The sequence below is a fragment of the Mya arenaria genome, chromosome 9 (genome assembly GCF_026914265.1).
Source record: "Mya arenaria isolate MELC-2E11 chromosome 9, ASM2691426v1".
Taxonomy (NCBI): Eukaryota; Metazoa; Mollusca; class Bivalvia; order Myida; family Myidae; genus Mya; species Mya arenaria.
This window is the reverse complement of record NC_069130.1, coordinates 9,404,771-9,422,199: the sequence shown is the minus strand read 5'-3', so window position 1 is coordinate 9,422,199 and position 17,429 is coordinate 9,404,771. Positions and strand designations below refer to the sequence as shown.

General features: G+C 34.0%; 1 protein-coding gene across 6 annotated transcripts in view; it reads right to left on the bottom strand.

The window, feature by feature from the left end:
- LOC128246853 (guanylate-binding protein 1-like) overlaps positions 1 to 17,429 on the bottom strand; it is a 30,763-nt gene that overhangs the window by 5,943 nt on the left and 7,391 nt on the right. For 2 of the 6 annotated variants that reach the window (XM_052965342.1, XM_052965341.1), the window contains exons 3-12: positions 17,148 to 17,193; positions 16,830 to 16,872; positions 14,752 to 14,775; positions 13,705 to 13,904; positions 13,046 to 13,173; positions 10,026 to 10,135; positions 8,325 to 8,746; positions 7,418 to 7,692; positions 6,568 to 6,792; positions 3,921 to 4,017 (exon numbers count right to left, since the gene is read on the bottom strand). In XM_052965342.1, the coding sequence (XP_052821302.1) occupies positions 3,921 to 4,017; positions 6,568 to 6,792; positions 7,418 to 7,692; positions 8,325 to 8,746; positions 10,026 to 10,135; positions 13,046 to 13,173; positions 13,705 to 13,904; positions 14,752 to 14,775; positions 16,830 to 16,872; positions 17,148 to 17,193 (1,570 nt within the window). Of the gene's footprint in view, positions 1 to 3,916; positions 4,018 to 6,567; positions 6,793 to 7,417; positions 7,693 to 8,324; positions 8,747 to 10,025; positions 10,136 to 13,045; positions 13,174 to 13,704; positions 13,905 to 14,751; positions 14,776 to 16,829; positions 16,873 to 17,147; positions 17,194 to 17,429 lie in introns of all 6 variants that reach the window. The other 4 variants (XM_052965347.1, XM_052965343.1, XM_052965344.1 and 1 more) reach the window with 4 other exon arrangements.

Sequence of the window (17,429 nt, the reverse complement as noted above, 5' to 3'; positions counted from 1 at the left end):
ATTCCAAAGCATTCAAATTGTTCAATAATAATACTAATAATTCATAATTATCGAACGTTAGCAACAGAAAGCTGAAATCAAACTACTAAGTTTATCAAACAAGTGATTTAGAAATATATCTTTTAACTTTAAATTTCTCAAATTTCAAGATGCTCAGGAACAACATAAACTTTTTGACTGAATAAGCCGATAATAAACAATCATTGAAGACGGTCATGCGCGGGAAAGCAGGCCTGTGTAATAGTCTGTAGCACTGTTTATGACTTTATTTTAAATGCTGGAATGAGCTGAATCAGGTAGCTCTAACGTTAGAGGCCATATTATTTGTTTATACAAACTAGTTCAACAGAGTTGGCTTAGGTCCTGAAGTAACTTGTACCCCATACTATTGTGAATAGCCACAGCTGTTGTGACAACTCAGGCACAGAATGCTGGAATCAGGGTATGAAACCTTTGATCGTTTCTAAAGCACCAATGCTTTGGGATATCAGCTCAAACGATCTCAATACCAATGTGAGCATAGAACAGTGGAACAGCTACGGAAAAATGTCGAAGGGGACAAAGTCATCCAAAAATTTAGAATAACTTTTGGTATGAATCACAACATGGGTTTTATACCTTGTGTTCTAACAGAAGCAAATCTAAGTAAAAGTATCACAACATGTCTTTATATTTCCCATCGACAGTTTTTCCTCAAAAGTCAAGTGTCGGTTGGCACCTTTCGGCAAAAGTGGTATAGAGGCTGGATACTGGACATATTTTATCGATCAGGTTTCACTCGTGATGTGTCGGGCTATTGCAGATCGTGCAATGTTTTTCAGAAAACAACAAGCAAAGGGACATTTTGGAATATGGCATGCTGGTAAACCATAACATAGGGTCGCCATTTACTCTGTCGGTCCTAGAGTATCGGTCTCGGACTGAAGCAATTTGTTACACATTGATCAAGGCTGACCATGACACATTTCTAGACGTAGTCTGTAGGGTTGAATTCCCAACAAACATACTAATTGCCTCGTCTGTTGTTTAGGACGGGGTAAATATAAATAACCGTCAAATTACGGCGTCACGACAAAGGCTTTGCACATCAACATACTTTAAATGTGCAAATGCCCCGTAACAAAGTCACCCGTTGCCAGGTCGAGAGTCTGGAAAACAGGAAATATTCACAGAAACAAAAATCTGGTAGAGCTTATGCAATGCAGAATAATGAAGAACCGTTCGTGTTAGACAGTAACCCGTTCCATGTTAAAAGCGATGTGACGTTGAGACAAAGGTTCATCTAATGTTGAGGCATGAGATAATCAAACAAGCGCAGTCTATACATAATTTAATATGGTGTTGGTAAAAAGGAATGCCAACGTGGATGATATATTGGCCAATAATAATCCGCCCTTTACCAAAATGGATCTCGGGCAAAGGATACTGGCAATTACCTGTCGTAAGAGATGTCCAGGCATATAACAGAGGCCACCGCTTAGTCTGGGACATACCAGTTTCACAAAATCCCATTTGAGTTGGTCGGTCAATGCAGGACAAACAATCATATGCTGCGGGAATCGCTTGGGGGTTGTAGAAACATGGACAACTAGGTAAATAATGTGCTTGGCCACAGCGAAAAATTGGAAAAGTATATATATATATATATATATATATATATATATATATATATATATATATATATATATATATATATATATATATATACACGCTAGGAATACTGTTGAAACGTAGCAGACCAGTATGTCTCACAGTGCGCAAAACAAATCGAATGGAGATTGGTTATGGAAAAAAATAAAAGAACATAACGTAGGAAAAGGAGAAATAGACTTATCCGGTTTGAGAGAATAAACCAAAATGGTTGTCTGAGCTGGTCGAGGAAAAACACATGAGAAAGCTTTTAACACCCTGAAATACCATGCTTTCAGGGCCTCAATTTTAAGAATGCCCGACTTGGACAATTTACTGATGCCTCGGGCAGCGTTGTTGGAGTTGGCTTGCTGCAGCAACATGAAGATGGTGTGTTTCAAGTGGCATTTACCAGGAAAAAGCTTCTGGCACGGGAACAAAACTGTTCCACGAAAGTAATATAATGTTCAGGCATAGTGTTCCAAGAGTACTTGTTTGGTAGGAAGATTTTTTGTAAACATGAGCAGGTAGTAAAATACATTTTCCTTGTAATATAATTCACAGGATGTTTTCTTGCTGAGTGGGCATAAATAGGTCTGTGCCATTTTGATTTTTTAACACTGGGTTTGTCCCTGTAGTTTTCATAGTATAAATGTATTATTTAAGACATGAAATTAATACAAAGTATGCCTTAGCATTGAATTTAAAAGATAATAACTTTTTAAGATCGATATTGAATGGAGAATGTTGACAAGCAAAAGTTCCAAAATTTGTTAACTGTATTAAAGGACAGTTTCTTGATGCTGATATGGTAGTCCTTCATTATTTAACTTAAAATAATCAATAATTTTGTGAAAACGATTTGTGCTGTTTTATACCTAGTTTAGGTTCATCATTCGGTAAAAACAAAAAAAATCTACCACTTACTGGAAAAATAAAACATTACGTGTGTCTTGATGCTGTCCATGTTTACGGTATATAAATCATAGATCTATGTTATGTTATTGTAATAGGAAGTGACTGGTCTGAAAAAATGTTTCACAATGTTGTGTGTGACACCATTGTTTATCTTGTTTAGGTAGGTAGTGATCCTTGTCTTTAAGACAGGGAAAGAAACATGACTGGGCTAAAAACGTTTTCAGCGACAAACCGTGCACTTGCTTACACGGCCTGTATATGTAATTGCTCTAATTGAGCATTGTTCGCCTGTCGCCACCTATATTCAGCTATCGGCTTGGATTAAATGGATAGATTGCTACGCAACTGAGTTATTATCCCATGATTGTAGCATTTTCTTAGAATTTTAGCGATTTTGCTTCAATACACAATTTTATCTTTCATGTTTGATGTGTCTCTTAATATTTTCAACGTTTTTATGACTTTCAATTTGTATGCGCTCAATTAACTTAAATGTAACGATTAAATTACCAAATGAGATATATAAGTTTCTTTATGTGTTCGATAATAAACTTTGAGCAGTATTTAAGAAAACCAAATTGATCTGAATTACACCAGGTTGTATAACCAATCTACTTTCGACTTCATTTGTATACTATTTTAAGAGAGAGATAATAGCGGAAAACAGTTACAGTGCCTAACGAGAACATTGTTTGAAGCAGTTGCCCGTTTCAATCGGATATCTTAGTCGTAAATTTACGCTGCTTAAGAGTGCTCATGAGCAACCGTAGAGTTACGTAGAGCTACAGGCAAGATCTATACAAGAAATGTTTTTACGATTTGTGTTTAAGGATATAAAACACTAAATTGTGGTTTTTGACCCCAACTCAATCACAGACACAGGTTTATGAAAAATTATCCGCATCAACATATGTATATAATACAATGTTGATACGCGTGCAGAGCATTGTTTTTTGGAAATCGGAAAAAGGCAGTGCGATAAATTCGTTGTCAAAGACAAAAAATATATATGGTGTTATCTTATAGTGTTTGATATTTGAATGGTTAATGTATAGAATTGTCTATTTACACGATCAATAAACATTAAAAATTTGTTTTCATACATGAAACTAAACTTTCAAATTCTCAAAACCTAAATCCAACACAGGTTGTTTTATGCCAGTCGTTAAATAAAAGATTGACTTCATTTATTACTATGACGCAAAACAAACACGTACAAAGCCTTTAATAGAGATTCAACTTTTGTGCGCTTCTCATATTTTGCAAAACTATAGATAATATACTATAGTACTGGGGCGAGGATTTATATAAAACAAGACTATAGGTATGGTATTAAATTCGTTAAGATTGATGCTTTAAACCTGTGGACTTACTTTGTTTTTCTTCTTCGGAAAGTGCTGGGTCATTTTTAAGAATTTGAATCGTCTCCATACCAAGCCCATTTTCAAAATCATTCCAAATCATTGTTATCTGCAATTAGAACGATACAAATGGGATACATTTATATTTTTAGATGACTGTTTAACATTTTATTCATGTTTTCATGAACGTGTTTGTACATAATAGCTTTTCAAGCAAATGGAACATGTGCCCATTCATTTTGTTTTATAACTTGAAAAATTAGGCTAGGGATGAACACAGTCTTTATCTTATGTTATCTTAATAAGCACATTGACATCACAAAACAACATGAAATGAAAATCAGCAGCGGGATTCTGTTGTTTAAACAGTTGGCAATACTTTCACACATGAAACCATCAAAATCGACGTTTTAGGGGCTTTTGACCCACTGATATGACGATAGCGAGTAGACAAACGATAATTCCAGTTACATGCATATGGAGCATGCTCAATGTCACTGGCGATATCTTAGCCTCATCTATCTCTTACTTTGTGAAACAGAAATACAACGAGAGAGAAATAAATAGAAATTGAACGTATATGAAAGTACAATCAAAATCAATATTTAATAGATTTATTCATTAGTACTGCATACTCCAACAAATTCTCACAAAAAGTGCACACGAATCCATAAGAAAGTATTTCTTTTAAATTGTCAGCAATAAAACAAAACATGGCATCTTCATGTACATAATTTAAGTATGTTCTCATGTATTGAGCTATGTCAAAGTAAAACACTTTTGGAAATCGTTCCTTGGTAATTGCCTTCAAGATATGCATAATCGAGCTTATAAACAATGCCATAGAAAAAGAGTTTGAGTGTACTTTTATTAAAAGGAAATTTCTGCTTATAGTATGGAAACGTTTTTTTGGGAATCTTAATTTGAAACCTTTGTCTTAATTCATTACTATAAAATTGAATGTAAAATAACACAACATTGATAACAATAAGTGTACATTTGGAAGTCCTAATGAAATTCCATGGTTGCAAGGAGAGGATACGAATCAAAAATAACAACTAATGTTTTCACATCCGTTTTAGATGTGCAATAGTATAGTATATTTCAAACAATCAATGCATACACCTTTATCATGTTTTACAGCGGGCAATCATTTGAAACCCAACATTTCGTTAAAGTCTTTCGCTGTAGGGCCAACCGATGGAAAATGGTGAATGTTCTCTAATATTTCCTTTTCAGAGATAAATAAGAAAAACAATATTAATAAAACAAATTTGGAATAACTCTGTATTGTGTTAAATGTCAAAATCTGCTCGTCAAAAAATGGGATACATGAAAAAGTCTGGATTTTTATGAAAAGGATTATCGATACATATGTTTTAGCAAAATAGTTTTCTTGTAAAATAATACACAGTTTAGATATTCTATCCTTTTGAGTATTTGTGAAGATTAATGCAAGCCAAATTAATTATCAGTATAAAACAGAAGCCCGATAAAAAGAAAGAGCTGAAGAGAAATGCATGATTACTACAGTTTAACACCGACAATCCGAAATCGTTGGGCCCAAAAATTCATTTTAGAATAGTGATATTTCGGATTAACAATTTTTCCGAGAATGACAGTGTTCGCGAATTATAGATGACGTGAAATATTAAGTCGTGAATATAGCAATATCGGTTACACGTTATCAATATGATACATTCGGTTTGAGTGATCTTTAGTTAACAAAAATATTTGTTGATTTATTGTTTAATAAATGACAAATAATTCGTAATTATACTTTATTATTAAAAGAACATAAAACATTTAAAACAAAATGACAGCACATGTATGCATTCCGAACATAGCACAGTTTATAAAGAAACATGTTCAAATAGCACTTAAATTACACGCTGTTTACTCAGTATCATTCGTTTTTTTACTACAACATGTATAACGGTTCATTGGCACTACAACCTATTTATTGTCACCACAACGTATACAAAATCGAACAAAGTACAACTACTATAGCCTTAAAAGGTCTAAAATTTGTAACGAGGCGTGCCTTTTGTCAATAAAAAGCTAAATATGTCTCTGAGAATTGATAAAAGGTACGGAACGATAACACAATTATAAATTTTACGTTGTCAGCATTCAGCTCTTTCAAGATTTACAAGTTCTAGACGATCAGACTTTGATTTGTGTTCTGAACTTTTACTTTTAAAACGCTTTTAATCCAACGTAAAACTCCATCCATGTTTTTATTTTACTCTTATAAACCTCTGTAAAGGAAAAAAAGAGACCATACCACGTGACCTCTACGTCAATATTTCATTAATGTGCATTTTCAATGGAAACCGCGCTGGAGCACTTTCAGCCAATAACAAAATATTGTTTTGTCCATGACTGTCCGCTTTGAGTCCGGTTGCCACTGATTACAAATGATTTTAATTGTGTAAATCAATGTACACTGTCCTCAATTTGTATGAATAAACGGATGTGTATTAGGCTTGTTGTGAATGAAAATAGTCAGCAATTGTAAATAGATAATCGTGTTACCCATTAAACAATTATTTGGGTTGTTTCTCTATGTTGGGGATGGGATGGAGGGGGTAAGCCGTTGATAATTAATGAAAGGAAAACAGAAACTTCATATTCAATCTATTTAAATGGGTATTACCTCTCCCTGCGCATACTCCCGAAGAACTTGCTCATATTCTTGCCTGATCATGTCGACGTCTCGTCTGAATTTCCTATAGCCCCTGGGTACTTCATAAGTCTGGTTTTGCAATCCTGTTTTCAAACCACTGAGAGACTTCAAACTTGAAAGTTCTGTTGAACAATGTTCCTCTATTTCTTTATTGTTTTTACATTGCATTTTCTGCCAGATTAGGTCCAGTTCCTTCTGTAGATCAACGTGATGACATATGTGAATAATAATAAAATAAAATATACAGGGACAACCCAAGTAGTCAAATAGTTGAAAACCCCCCACTACATTTAGGGTAGATTAAAGGCACATGGCAAACCCCAAAAGACACTTAACGAGTGTCACACAAAAGTAGAAACAACATAGACAGATCACACATGCATCACACAATCTGTATCAATAATGTCATAATTAAGAGTAAGTATAAAACACGTCGGAGAATGACACTCTACTCGTTTCCGTATCTTAAGCCTCTCTTTGAAACCTTTACCAATCACGCGCGCAATAGACAATAGATACAACAGGGACAAGCTAATATACCGATGAATATAACACGTATACCCTTGTTTAACGGAACATACTAAACAACGGGCTTCTCACGAACTAAACGTTCATACACAGGGTTGTTAAATCGGTCTACGAGCGTTTAATTGTTTAATTTATTTGGATGGAGACCGACAACCTTATCTGAACCTGCATAATATTTAAGGGAAATACAAACATTGAGACGTGTATGTAATGAAAGCGAACCATCACCTTTTCGATTAATATGTTTAATTCTCCTAAATGGTCCTGAATTTAGTAGGAGTCTCATACAAACCTCGGTATATATTTCGACGACATTGGCAACATCTTCGACAGCATTTTCGCCCATGTATATAAGTGCAGACCTCCGGGCTTTTAAATAATGCGCATGCAAAATAGTTGCTGGAATGGGCAACAGTATACGGTCCATGCGCAATTGAAACATAGATAGACATTCCTTCTTCACTCTTTCATTTTCTAATTTGGCAACTGCTAAAAATGCTTTGTCAACATCAGGCACATCACTCTTTGCAAGATCTTCCACATACTGTCTGGTAAGCTGGGCGAACACTGAAATATTTATAAATTAAACTTAAACTTTTGTCATGATTCCAAAACAAGAAAAAAAACCATAACAGCAAACAGGTAATCATTAGTTTTAACAATTACTCAAGAAAAGTGATTTGCTCCAAAAACAGTCTTCTTTGAAATATCGATCATATCAAAAAATCTTTTGAATAAAAAAAACCTTTTTTAGAAGTCTAAGAACATGTACGATTTTTGATAACTGTTTATGTTATCTGGTAAAAGGAGTTGATATGGAGATTTAATTTGAGTATTTTGTTGTGATAATGGGACCTTGAACACCCAGAAGTAATGTATCTTGGATGTAAGATCGGGTCTGAAACTACTCAAGAATCTCCTTGTTTATATACGTGTTCTCATCAATGGTCTCTGCAATAATTTCCTGCCAGTGACATACATGTTATGCCAAATATAATCAGTATATTTATCGATTCCGAAGGTCCACAGACAAGAAATACTAACAATATGGACAAAAACGATCAAACTTTATAACAAAGTTAACAATCATTCTTTTTTTTAACAGACAGGAAGTGCTGAACCATTCATTTATTAATTTTATCTATATTATATTTATCTATATCTATAGATGAAATTAATAGAAAGAATGTTTTACTAACTTGATCCGTTGACTGATTTGCTAACTTGAAGTTGCTTTGGTTCCTGGCTGTATATATATGACACGAACATTGTGACAACGTCGTTAAATTTTTGTGAAAGATCTTGAAATTCAAGGCTATCGAGGTTTTCCAAAATTTCACCGTCTCCTGGAACGGGGAACAAAAAACATTTCCGTTTGTCCTGCGGAAAGAAGTCCCGGATGCAATCAAGCTGCTTGTTCAAATTACCACCTTTTCCCCTTTTACTTTCCAGGAATTCTTCAAGGTATTCGTCCGGTTTAACCTTTCTACCATCTTTGATCAATTTTAGCGAAAAGTCTCTCAAAGCGAGCACAAACCCGGGTAGAACACATTGCAACAGAGTATTCTTTTCATCACATCTTTCCCCAAAACGGATGTTTTGGGACATTTGAGACACAAATCTGCACCATTAAGGTTAAATTAGCATGATGAGAGTTTAGATTTTAGAAACTGATTCTGGTTTGATTACAGCTCTTAGGTGATATGACCTTTAAGTTCTTTTTGGATAAAAAGCAGCACGCGTGTCCTTTCGAGGGGCCAATATAACGTATCCCTTCAGGACTAGAACCCACTACCACTTAGGCGAGTCGCTGACACATTGAACATTCTCACCTTTAACCTCAGTATGGCATGGATACATGATAAAGATAGATCTGACCAATTATGATGTGGACTTTATCTAAAATATAGACTGTTACTTTGATAATGTTTTATTCTATGTTCATGTTTGTTTTGAATTTGAATATTCAATGCTTTTATTTCATTTTTCTTTCAAATACTGAAGATGAACAAGTTTGGGAATGATTGATTTTAACTTAATTAAATATTAATTTAATATTGAGACTTTGACTAACTTATTACAGAAAAAATAAACCAAAATATCAGCACATTGCCGACTTAAAGCAGAGTGATAATGTGTTGGTCAATCTTTATAGAGCTATGATCTTTTGAAAAATGTATTCAGACTCAAGTGGCAAAACTGCTAATCTTCACTTCATTGGTAGTTTCTTTCTAACTGAGTTTAGATAATGACATTTGCTGTATTTTGTTATTATATAATTTATCTACTATACACGTTTATTGTTGTGAAAAGTATGACTTTTAGATGTTTGTTTTTGTTATTTAATAAATGTGCTTTTCTCAGACTCTAACGTCATCATTCTGACTTTAAGACTATGGTTCAGAAAACTAAATTATTGTTTAAAAATATATATAACATACATGTTGACATCAGATGTGTGCCTTACTATATAGCATGTAATTTGTTACAGATACAACACTTTCAATAATTTTTGCTCCTGTAATAGTATTTCAACAACAAAAAAACCTTGCCTTCCGTGTTTGGTCTCAAACTTGGACTTAAATATATATATAAAGATTGGTTTAATTCATACCATATTTTTAAGTTGTGTTAAGATATCTATCAATATTTATATGAAAAACTACAGAAACAAGCTTATTCGTCAAATTTGAGAAGTTTCTGAGGATTTTAGTAGAATGGAATGGAACATTTTCATTTTGTATATACGTTTTTTCAATGACATGAAATTTATGAAATTTTGGGTTTAATCAAATGAAATATTATGTAAAAAGAATTGGAAAATCAAAACTACCCGGGTAAGTAGATATATTTTGTGGAGTTTGGTGGTAGTTACTATGTATTTATCAGTAAAAGGATACGTGAGTTTGTTGACGGCCTCCTGGTCAAACGCTCCTTTCATGTTGTACACGAGGGTACTGCACAGCAGTGTAGCGAGGGTGAAAATGCGGTGGTCGTGGGTAGAATCCTCCTTCAGTCATGAAAATAGAAGAAACAGATTGTATTGACTTTCACTGATAAACCTGACCTTTTTACTATATTATAAAAATATTAGATTCATCCGAATTTTAGCATACACCATAAAGGCAGTTGGGGTTACTACTTTGTGCCTCAAACTACCTATTCCACCGCTTCTAGTCTTTATCAGGTATTTCGTCAGAGAAAATAAAATGCGAGATTCAATCTCAAAACATTACATAATTCCCACCGTATTGACATTTGTTTGGTATAACACAAAAGGTAGGGATCAAAGATATTTTTATGTGCCTAATCGACATACGTCATGCAAATATTTATGGTAAGATTGCTGATGTAAGATGTATGTGGAATGAAAATTTACCAGTTTTCAACCTTTAAGAATGGTCTAGCATATAAGTAATGTTTTTATATAAAACGGCTTAAACTAGTGTGTAATTGTTAATGCAATGGTTCTCAGAATGTTGATGACAGCCTCTAATTGTGTCACATAAAGTGAGATTGCGTTTCAAACATTGACGACACTGTTGGCTTATTGGCAACATTTAGGTTTATGATAAACCAAGATATGGAATGGTGATTGTTCCGACAAAACCATTCATACATCTGGGTTTCTGATACAAAAAATAAACATCGGATGTAAGTGTATAAAGTTACCCATACAGGAGACGACTACTATTCGGCAAGTAGTCAAGGTAATAAGGGTATATTAGCAGGTTTGTTGTTGTTGAGGATGGTCTTCTCCATTAAAGAATCCCGAAAACGACAATTAAAAATAAAAAAAAATATGTGAATTGTTAGCTGATTTGGCTTGGTGTTTCAAAAACATTTAAAATCAATAAAGGCATATTGATAAGGGCAATCTTGAGAACGCCATGAAAGCTCACAGGATGCAGGTCACAAACCTGCAAAGATGTAAGCAGGGATATTTGGTTTCAGTGCATTGGGCATAACATTTGGCGTACTTGTATAATATATATTATATTAAGGTGATAAAGAAAATTAGTCTGATGCCTCTTCACGGCAATTTTGGAATTGAGAATCGAATGTCTGTTCGAAATCATTAGATAAATAGAGGATCTCAAATGAGTGTTTATTTTGTATTAAATTTTAAAACGAGTTCATTTAAAAACGATTAAAACGAAGCTCTGCAAAATAAACACTAATTTAAGATTTCATTTATAACATAACTCATTTACTGTCGAAATATAGGTCAAAGCTTCTTCAATACAGCATAGATTTTGATAAATGTGCACAAGGACATTACCTCCGTGAATTGGAGCATCATAAATGTTGTGAAATCCACCTTAAAAAGTGGGATTTGATGTGGAATAAGTGAGTGTGACAGTGTGTGAACTTGAGCATTGCTAGCGAACTGTCAAGAATGAGCATTTTGCAAGAAAGTAGACAGGGTTTTTTCACTGGAGTTCAAGATAATGCACATTTCCTTCTGTTGATTTGAATTAATGTGGCTATAGATCTTTATAGATGCGATGTTCTTATGTACCAATGTTTGCATAATCTGGTTCGCAGGAACATTGTTGTCATTCAATTTCTAGACGAGGTATTTTCTGACGCTGTAATCAGGAGGTGTTGTTTTTTTAAGCCCAGCCTTCTTCACCATTTCGTTTCATCGTGGAATTGAGTTTGTAAACACCGACATGATTTCTTTTGTAACATCGTTTCTAATGTTTGTTTACATTTTTTTTGACAGCGCGTATGAATACATTTTTTTTGTGATACGGTTACCTAATTTGCATAGTTATTACACTAGTTATATATAAAAAGGTATTGCATGGGGTTATATCACTCCTGCGCCGTAAGTTATGTTATAAAATTGCGTCAAACATAAATTTATATGATTGTAGGTTAAATCATCAGGTGCAATATTACTGTTAATTTAACAAGACCCATATACAGCATTTATGGAGGAAGGTTTGAATATGAATATATATTCTCACTATCCGTTTTATCAACAGCTGCATTTAAAGAAAACTTTCAGAAGAAGTATAAGTAAAGCAGGACGCCCTTCTCAATACAACACTCGAAGAGGTATCATCCACTGTGGATGAAAATTAATATGTGCGCATGTTTAGCATCGGGGGTTCTTGTAAGACGCAGAGATCCTTATAAAGCTATTTACATACTCCTTGCGTAATGGAGAACATAATCAACGTCTTAGCATCAGATTTATATTGACATATGAATCTGTTTATGTAATAGGAAACAAACTTTTGAAGTTTGTCCATCTGCAACGGTAGTAATTGAATATTTATCAAACTTGCATACGAAAGGTTTGGATACTGTTGTCTAATTACATCAAGGACTCCGTTATTATATACTGGTATAAATTTAGAAAAATCGTCTTCCGATAGGAACCGTCCACTTGGTAGAGTTTACTTGGATTGCTCTATAAACAGGCACCAACAGAGACAAACAGACATTTATGAAGTAAACTAAGGTTTAAAGACTTTTGGAACGTTATAAACTGTAAAAGATTTATCACTGAATGGAAACTACTGGGACATTCTCAGTAGCTAAAGCCTTAACGAAAAACCTTCTTAAAAGCGTACGATTACGGATACTCAATTAACTTAATTACGTATAAAACAACACTGACAGACCACGCTAAATCATGTTTACATCCACGACGCTTACTTCTTTCCCAAAAACAATGACAGTTTTGCATGCAGTAAGAACTCAGCAAGTATCAGGTCTCATGAATAAGCATCACGTCAGGCAATTAAAAGTCCACATTCACATTTAATAAACATTGGATGAGAAAATATGGCAAAGTTTCATCATGATTGAATGAACAATTCTTAAATCATTGTGTATACCATTTGTTCCAACACCGATTAAACCTACGTATGTGGCTATTTCGACACAAACATGAAACTTTTACCTTTTCGGGATCTCCCAATCCCTCCGTATCCAAAAGAATGACAACCGTGTCGTTTTGCACGGGATGAGCTACACACCTGACCCAGATGCCTTTCGTCATTAACTGTACTGTATCGCCAAGTGCAAACCCTAAAGTGTCCATGTTATTATAAAACAACCTAAATAAAACGTTTATTAGGGAACACTTAGATTTTAAAATGTGTTTTCTTTAAGACAACTGAAAACTGTTAATGTGAAATTTCTTATCAAGATATAGATCGGGCCCACACAACGGAAATACTTTTTTGCCGACAAGCTTCATGAAGGGTTTAAGCAATAATAATATTATGATTATAGCCGCATGCAGCATCGTTGTCAAAAGGTATTTCACACGAAAGAAGAGACTATGTATAATTCATGACTGAGCGCAAACACCCATACGTATGAAAAGGGGTGTTTTACGGCCAGTCAATGTACATATTCTTCACCAGAATACCCTTCTATTATATTGTACCGATTTACCATGCATCAATAATAAGCAATATACATTTAAAGTACCAAATATGATATTATGGCTAAAATGCTGAACGGAATTCGTAAAATAAACAATAATACCTTTATCTCATTAACAATCTTTAATCGTTCGTTATCGTACTATAAGATAGATTTATCAAAAAATACCTCTTTTGCCTGCAAGTAGATTCATCAAATAAGACTTTCCAGTTTTATAAGGACCGGCAACAGCCACAATGACACATGGTTTGTCTATGCAGGAAATCTCCGCTAACACGTTGTCACATATTTCTAGTTTATCTTCTGCATTTGTGCGTATAAGGCACTGAGGTTCTTGAAAGACCGTTGAATCATGCATCGATAAATACCTAAATAAGTAACAATCATTTAGACGCTTTCTGATGTGTTTATATTGTTAATATATTGAACGAAATATTCGTTCGAACGCCTTTCATTAATGCTTGTATCACTGGGAAGTATCACGTGGTGTTTAAAGTACAATGGACGCACAAAATGGCCGCCCAAATTGTCTCTTGTATCAAGCTTGAGGCCAAAACAAATAAAAACGAAAAGCACGTACGCAAATCCGTTTACAAGGGTGTGTGTTCTATGCGCCTTTTTTGCAGATCCTAAATAATCAGTAACAATGAGTATACCCAAGAGTTCTGTACAGGCGCAACAATATGTATATTTTTGTAAGTATACACCGGAAAAAAAAATGAGATAAAAATATTCTGACGAAGTGATACACATTTTAATTCAACTTCTAAGAAAATATGTTAGTTAGCTCGCCAAAGTCTTGCAAATGCTTATTTACTACAAATTTCTTAAACTTGTTGCATAAAATTGTTTGTCATTTGACGACTCCCGACATATCCTATATCATTTTTAACACTCCATTGCATTTATTTCTAGTAGTTGTCGCAGTAAACTTATGACGCAAAAACTTTCAAAACAGGGTTTCCGATATTTTAAATTTGAAAACTTTCTCTAAATTTGTTAATGGTCATTATAATCTCATATCAAAGTACAATAGTAGTCTTAAATCGCTCATTGCTGATAGTATTGCTCATCCCGATTTTTATGGTGATGTTTAAAAAGAAAATTCGAATTTTTTTAATGTTTCCAGCAGGCAGTTGGGCAGATAGACTTAATGAATTACTTGGATTTTATTTAAACCGTGGATATAAAGGCAATATTTTGAAGAGCACTTGCCTTCTTGTGTTTGAAGATGAATACCTGAAACAAAATATTGGGTTGAATATAGCATCCTTTCATAACTAAACTTTCAGTGCTTTGATTTTTATGAAGAATTTGCTAATTCATGTTATCTTTAAAACCGTTTTGGGGGGACACGTGTTGACTGACTCCGAGTGTTTTGGCTGTGACTTAAATTTCTTAAAATATTGTACGTTTTCAAATCATTTGGAAGAAGAGAATAGCATTTACTAGTCGCTTTTATTTTTAATAATGTTTTTCTTTATTTGTTCCCAGTTTTAGTACAATGATGCTTTTTATTATGAAACTCTATGATCACACAGTCTTAAACCTTTAAAGGAGGACTGTGTGTGAAGCTTTTGGTTTCTAACGATGACTGCATCGTATCTTTGAAAAGTATTTGCATTAGGTGCTCTGAATTGATTCCCTCCGTCTGCAGATAGAGTTGGGATCTCTAATCATTGAAGTACTTGGGGTTTACCTTTTCGTTTTTTATTATTATTTGTTTTATTGATAAGTTTCCTCAAGTTAATGCATACTTTGATAAGAGTTATCTTTTGCGTTTTATCTTTATTAAGGATTGTTGGGATAAGAGTGAGGTTTGTGCACATAAACTGGTTTAAACCCTCAGTAAATTTACGTTTTACTGACTGTTCCAAGGCGGTACCTAACAATTCTTGATATACATACCAATTATATATATATATATATATATATATATATATATAGTATTTATGCACTGTGCTGTTTGTAGAGTTGTGTGCTGTTCTATGTTTCTTGTTTGTGAATTTGTGTTCTATGTCTTTGGGGTTGCCAATTGCCACTAAACCGGGTTTATGTTTAAACGTTTTGCTACTGAGCATGTTTCTGTAGCTTTTTGCATATATTTTGTATATCATAATGGTAAGTGATCATATTGTGTTACTCACTGTGATGTTTTTGCTGGAAGAGTTTGTACTTTTGTAAATAAATCCGTTTGAAACGTTGCTCTGTAGAAAAAAACAAAACATTGTTTCGTTTAGATATAGGCCGGGACGGTTCTTTACAAAAATGTAATTGTCAATATTTTGTAAACAACTATAGAAACAATCTCAGTAGCCATAAGTTTAAACATAAACCCCGTTTAATGGCAAAGGTTAAACGCCAAAAACATAGAACACAAAAACAAAAAATCACAAACAAGAAACATGGAAAATCAGGACAATTCCCCACGAACAATACAGTGCATATATACTATATCAAAAACTAAAAACTATGTATGTTTATCAAGGATTGTTAGGTATCGCCTTGGAACGGTCAGTAAAATGTTAATTAACTTGGGGTTTAAACCAGTTTGTGTGCACAACCTCACTCTTAATCTAACAAATTGTCTGTTTTTGAATACCCTTTCATTGCATCTACACTTTTTGCGATCAACGAAACAATTCATTTTGTAGTACCCGGCCAGTGACGACTCAATAATCAAGTAAAGCCACTCACTAGTACTATTACAATATTTAAGAGACATTTGATATGGTCTTTGGGTGATTGATTTTGAAAAGTGTAAAGTTTAATTTTAAAAAGACAGACTTGTAAATACATCCTGAATAAGTTCGATATAGGCGTATTGATAAATTGGACGAAAAGTACCCGAATAAGCTAACGTTTACGCAGACAGGACATACAACTACCCGAAAGACATTCATACATATATCTCAAAACATGTTAAAACAATAATTGTCAAAAGTACGGAGGCATAGCCCTGAATCTGTGAGTTCATTTCTTCCCTGTCTTCCACTATGTTAATCGTGTGCTATTTCCCACGACGAAATAAATTATTGCCACGACTTACTTCCTCGTTCTTGCGACTTAGTCATCTCTAGATCAGTTGCGGATGCGTGATAACTAAGTCTTAATATCGAGAAAGGAAGGATAAACAAAATCATACATGTCACCACTGTGTCACCGTACAAAGTATATACAAAATGTTGCTTTGGAATACAAGCCATATTAAATCAGGCTCTGTTACAAAGCTGATCGTAAATAATTATAATAAACATAAATTATGAGTGTTCTTAATATGTACTTCATCTCACCCGACTAGAGAAGTTGTTGATTCTACAAATCTTTTCGATCGGCCTGAATATAAAAAGTAAGACAACAATTTTAAAAGTTAATTTTATTGCCATAATGATCTTGGTATAAATTATATACATTATACATACATATAATTTATCCTCATCTGTATTATAATTTCTAATATGTAAAACACACAAACACACACGCACACACACGCACACGCACACGCACACGCACACGCACACACACACACACACACACACACACACACACGGGCGCACGCAGGCGCACGCCCGGACTACACACCCATATATGTGTACATAAATATCACGAACCTGTGTTTTTTAGAGATGTAGCTTTTCTCGCACTGTCAGTGTTTTTCTGAAAATATCAATTTGTATATGATAAATGTTGATACATAACATTTCCTGATGGTAATACATCGTGTAAGAATTCAGGCGTGTTAGCATTGTAAATAAAATGTGTACTCGCTGATGATGCGTCGCCCTTAAAACAAAATGTGACACATGAAATATTACATAATTTGTATTGGTATATAGGTTATATTGATATTTTGTCAAAAACATCCTTTGCAAGCAAACACACAAGTTTGGTTT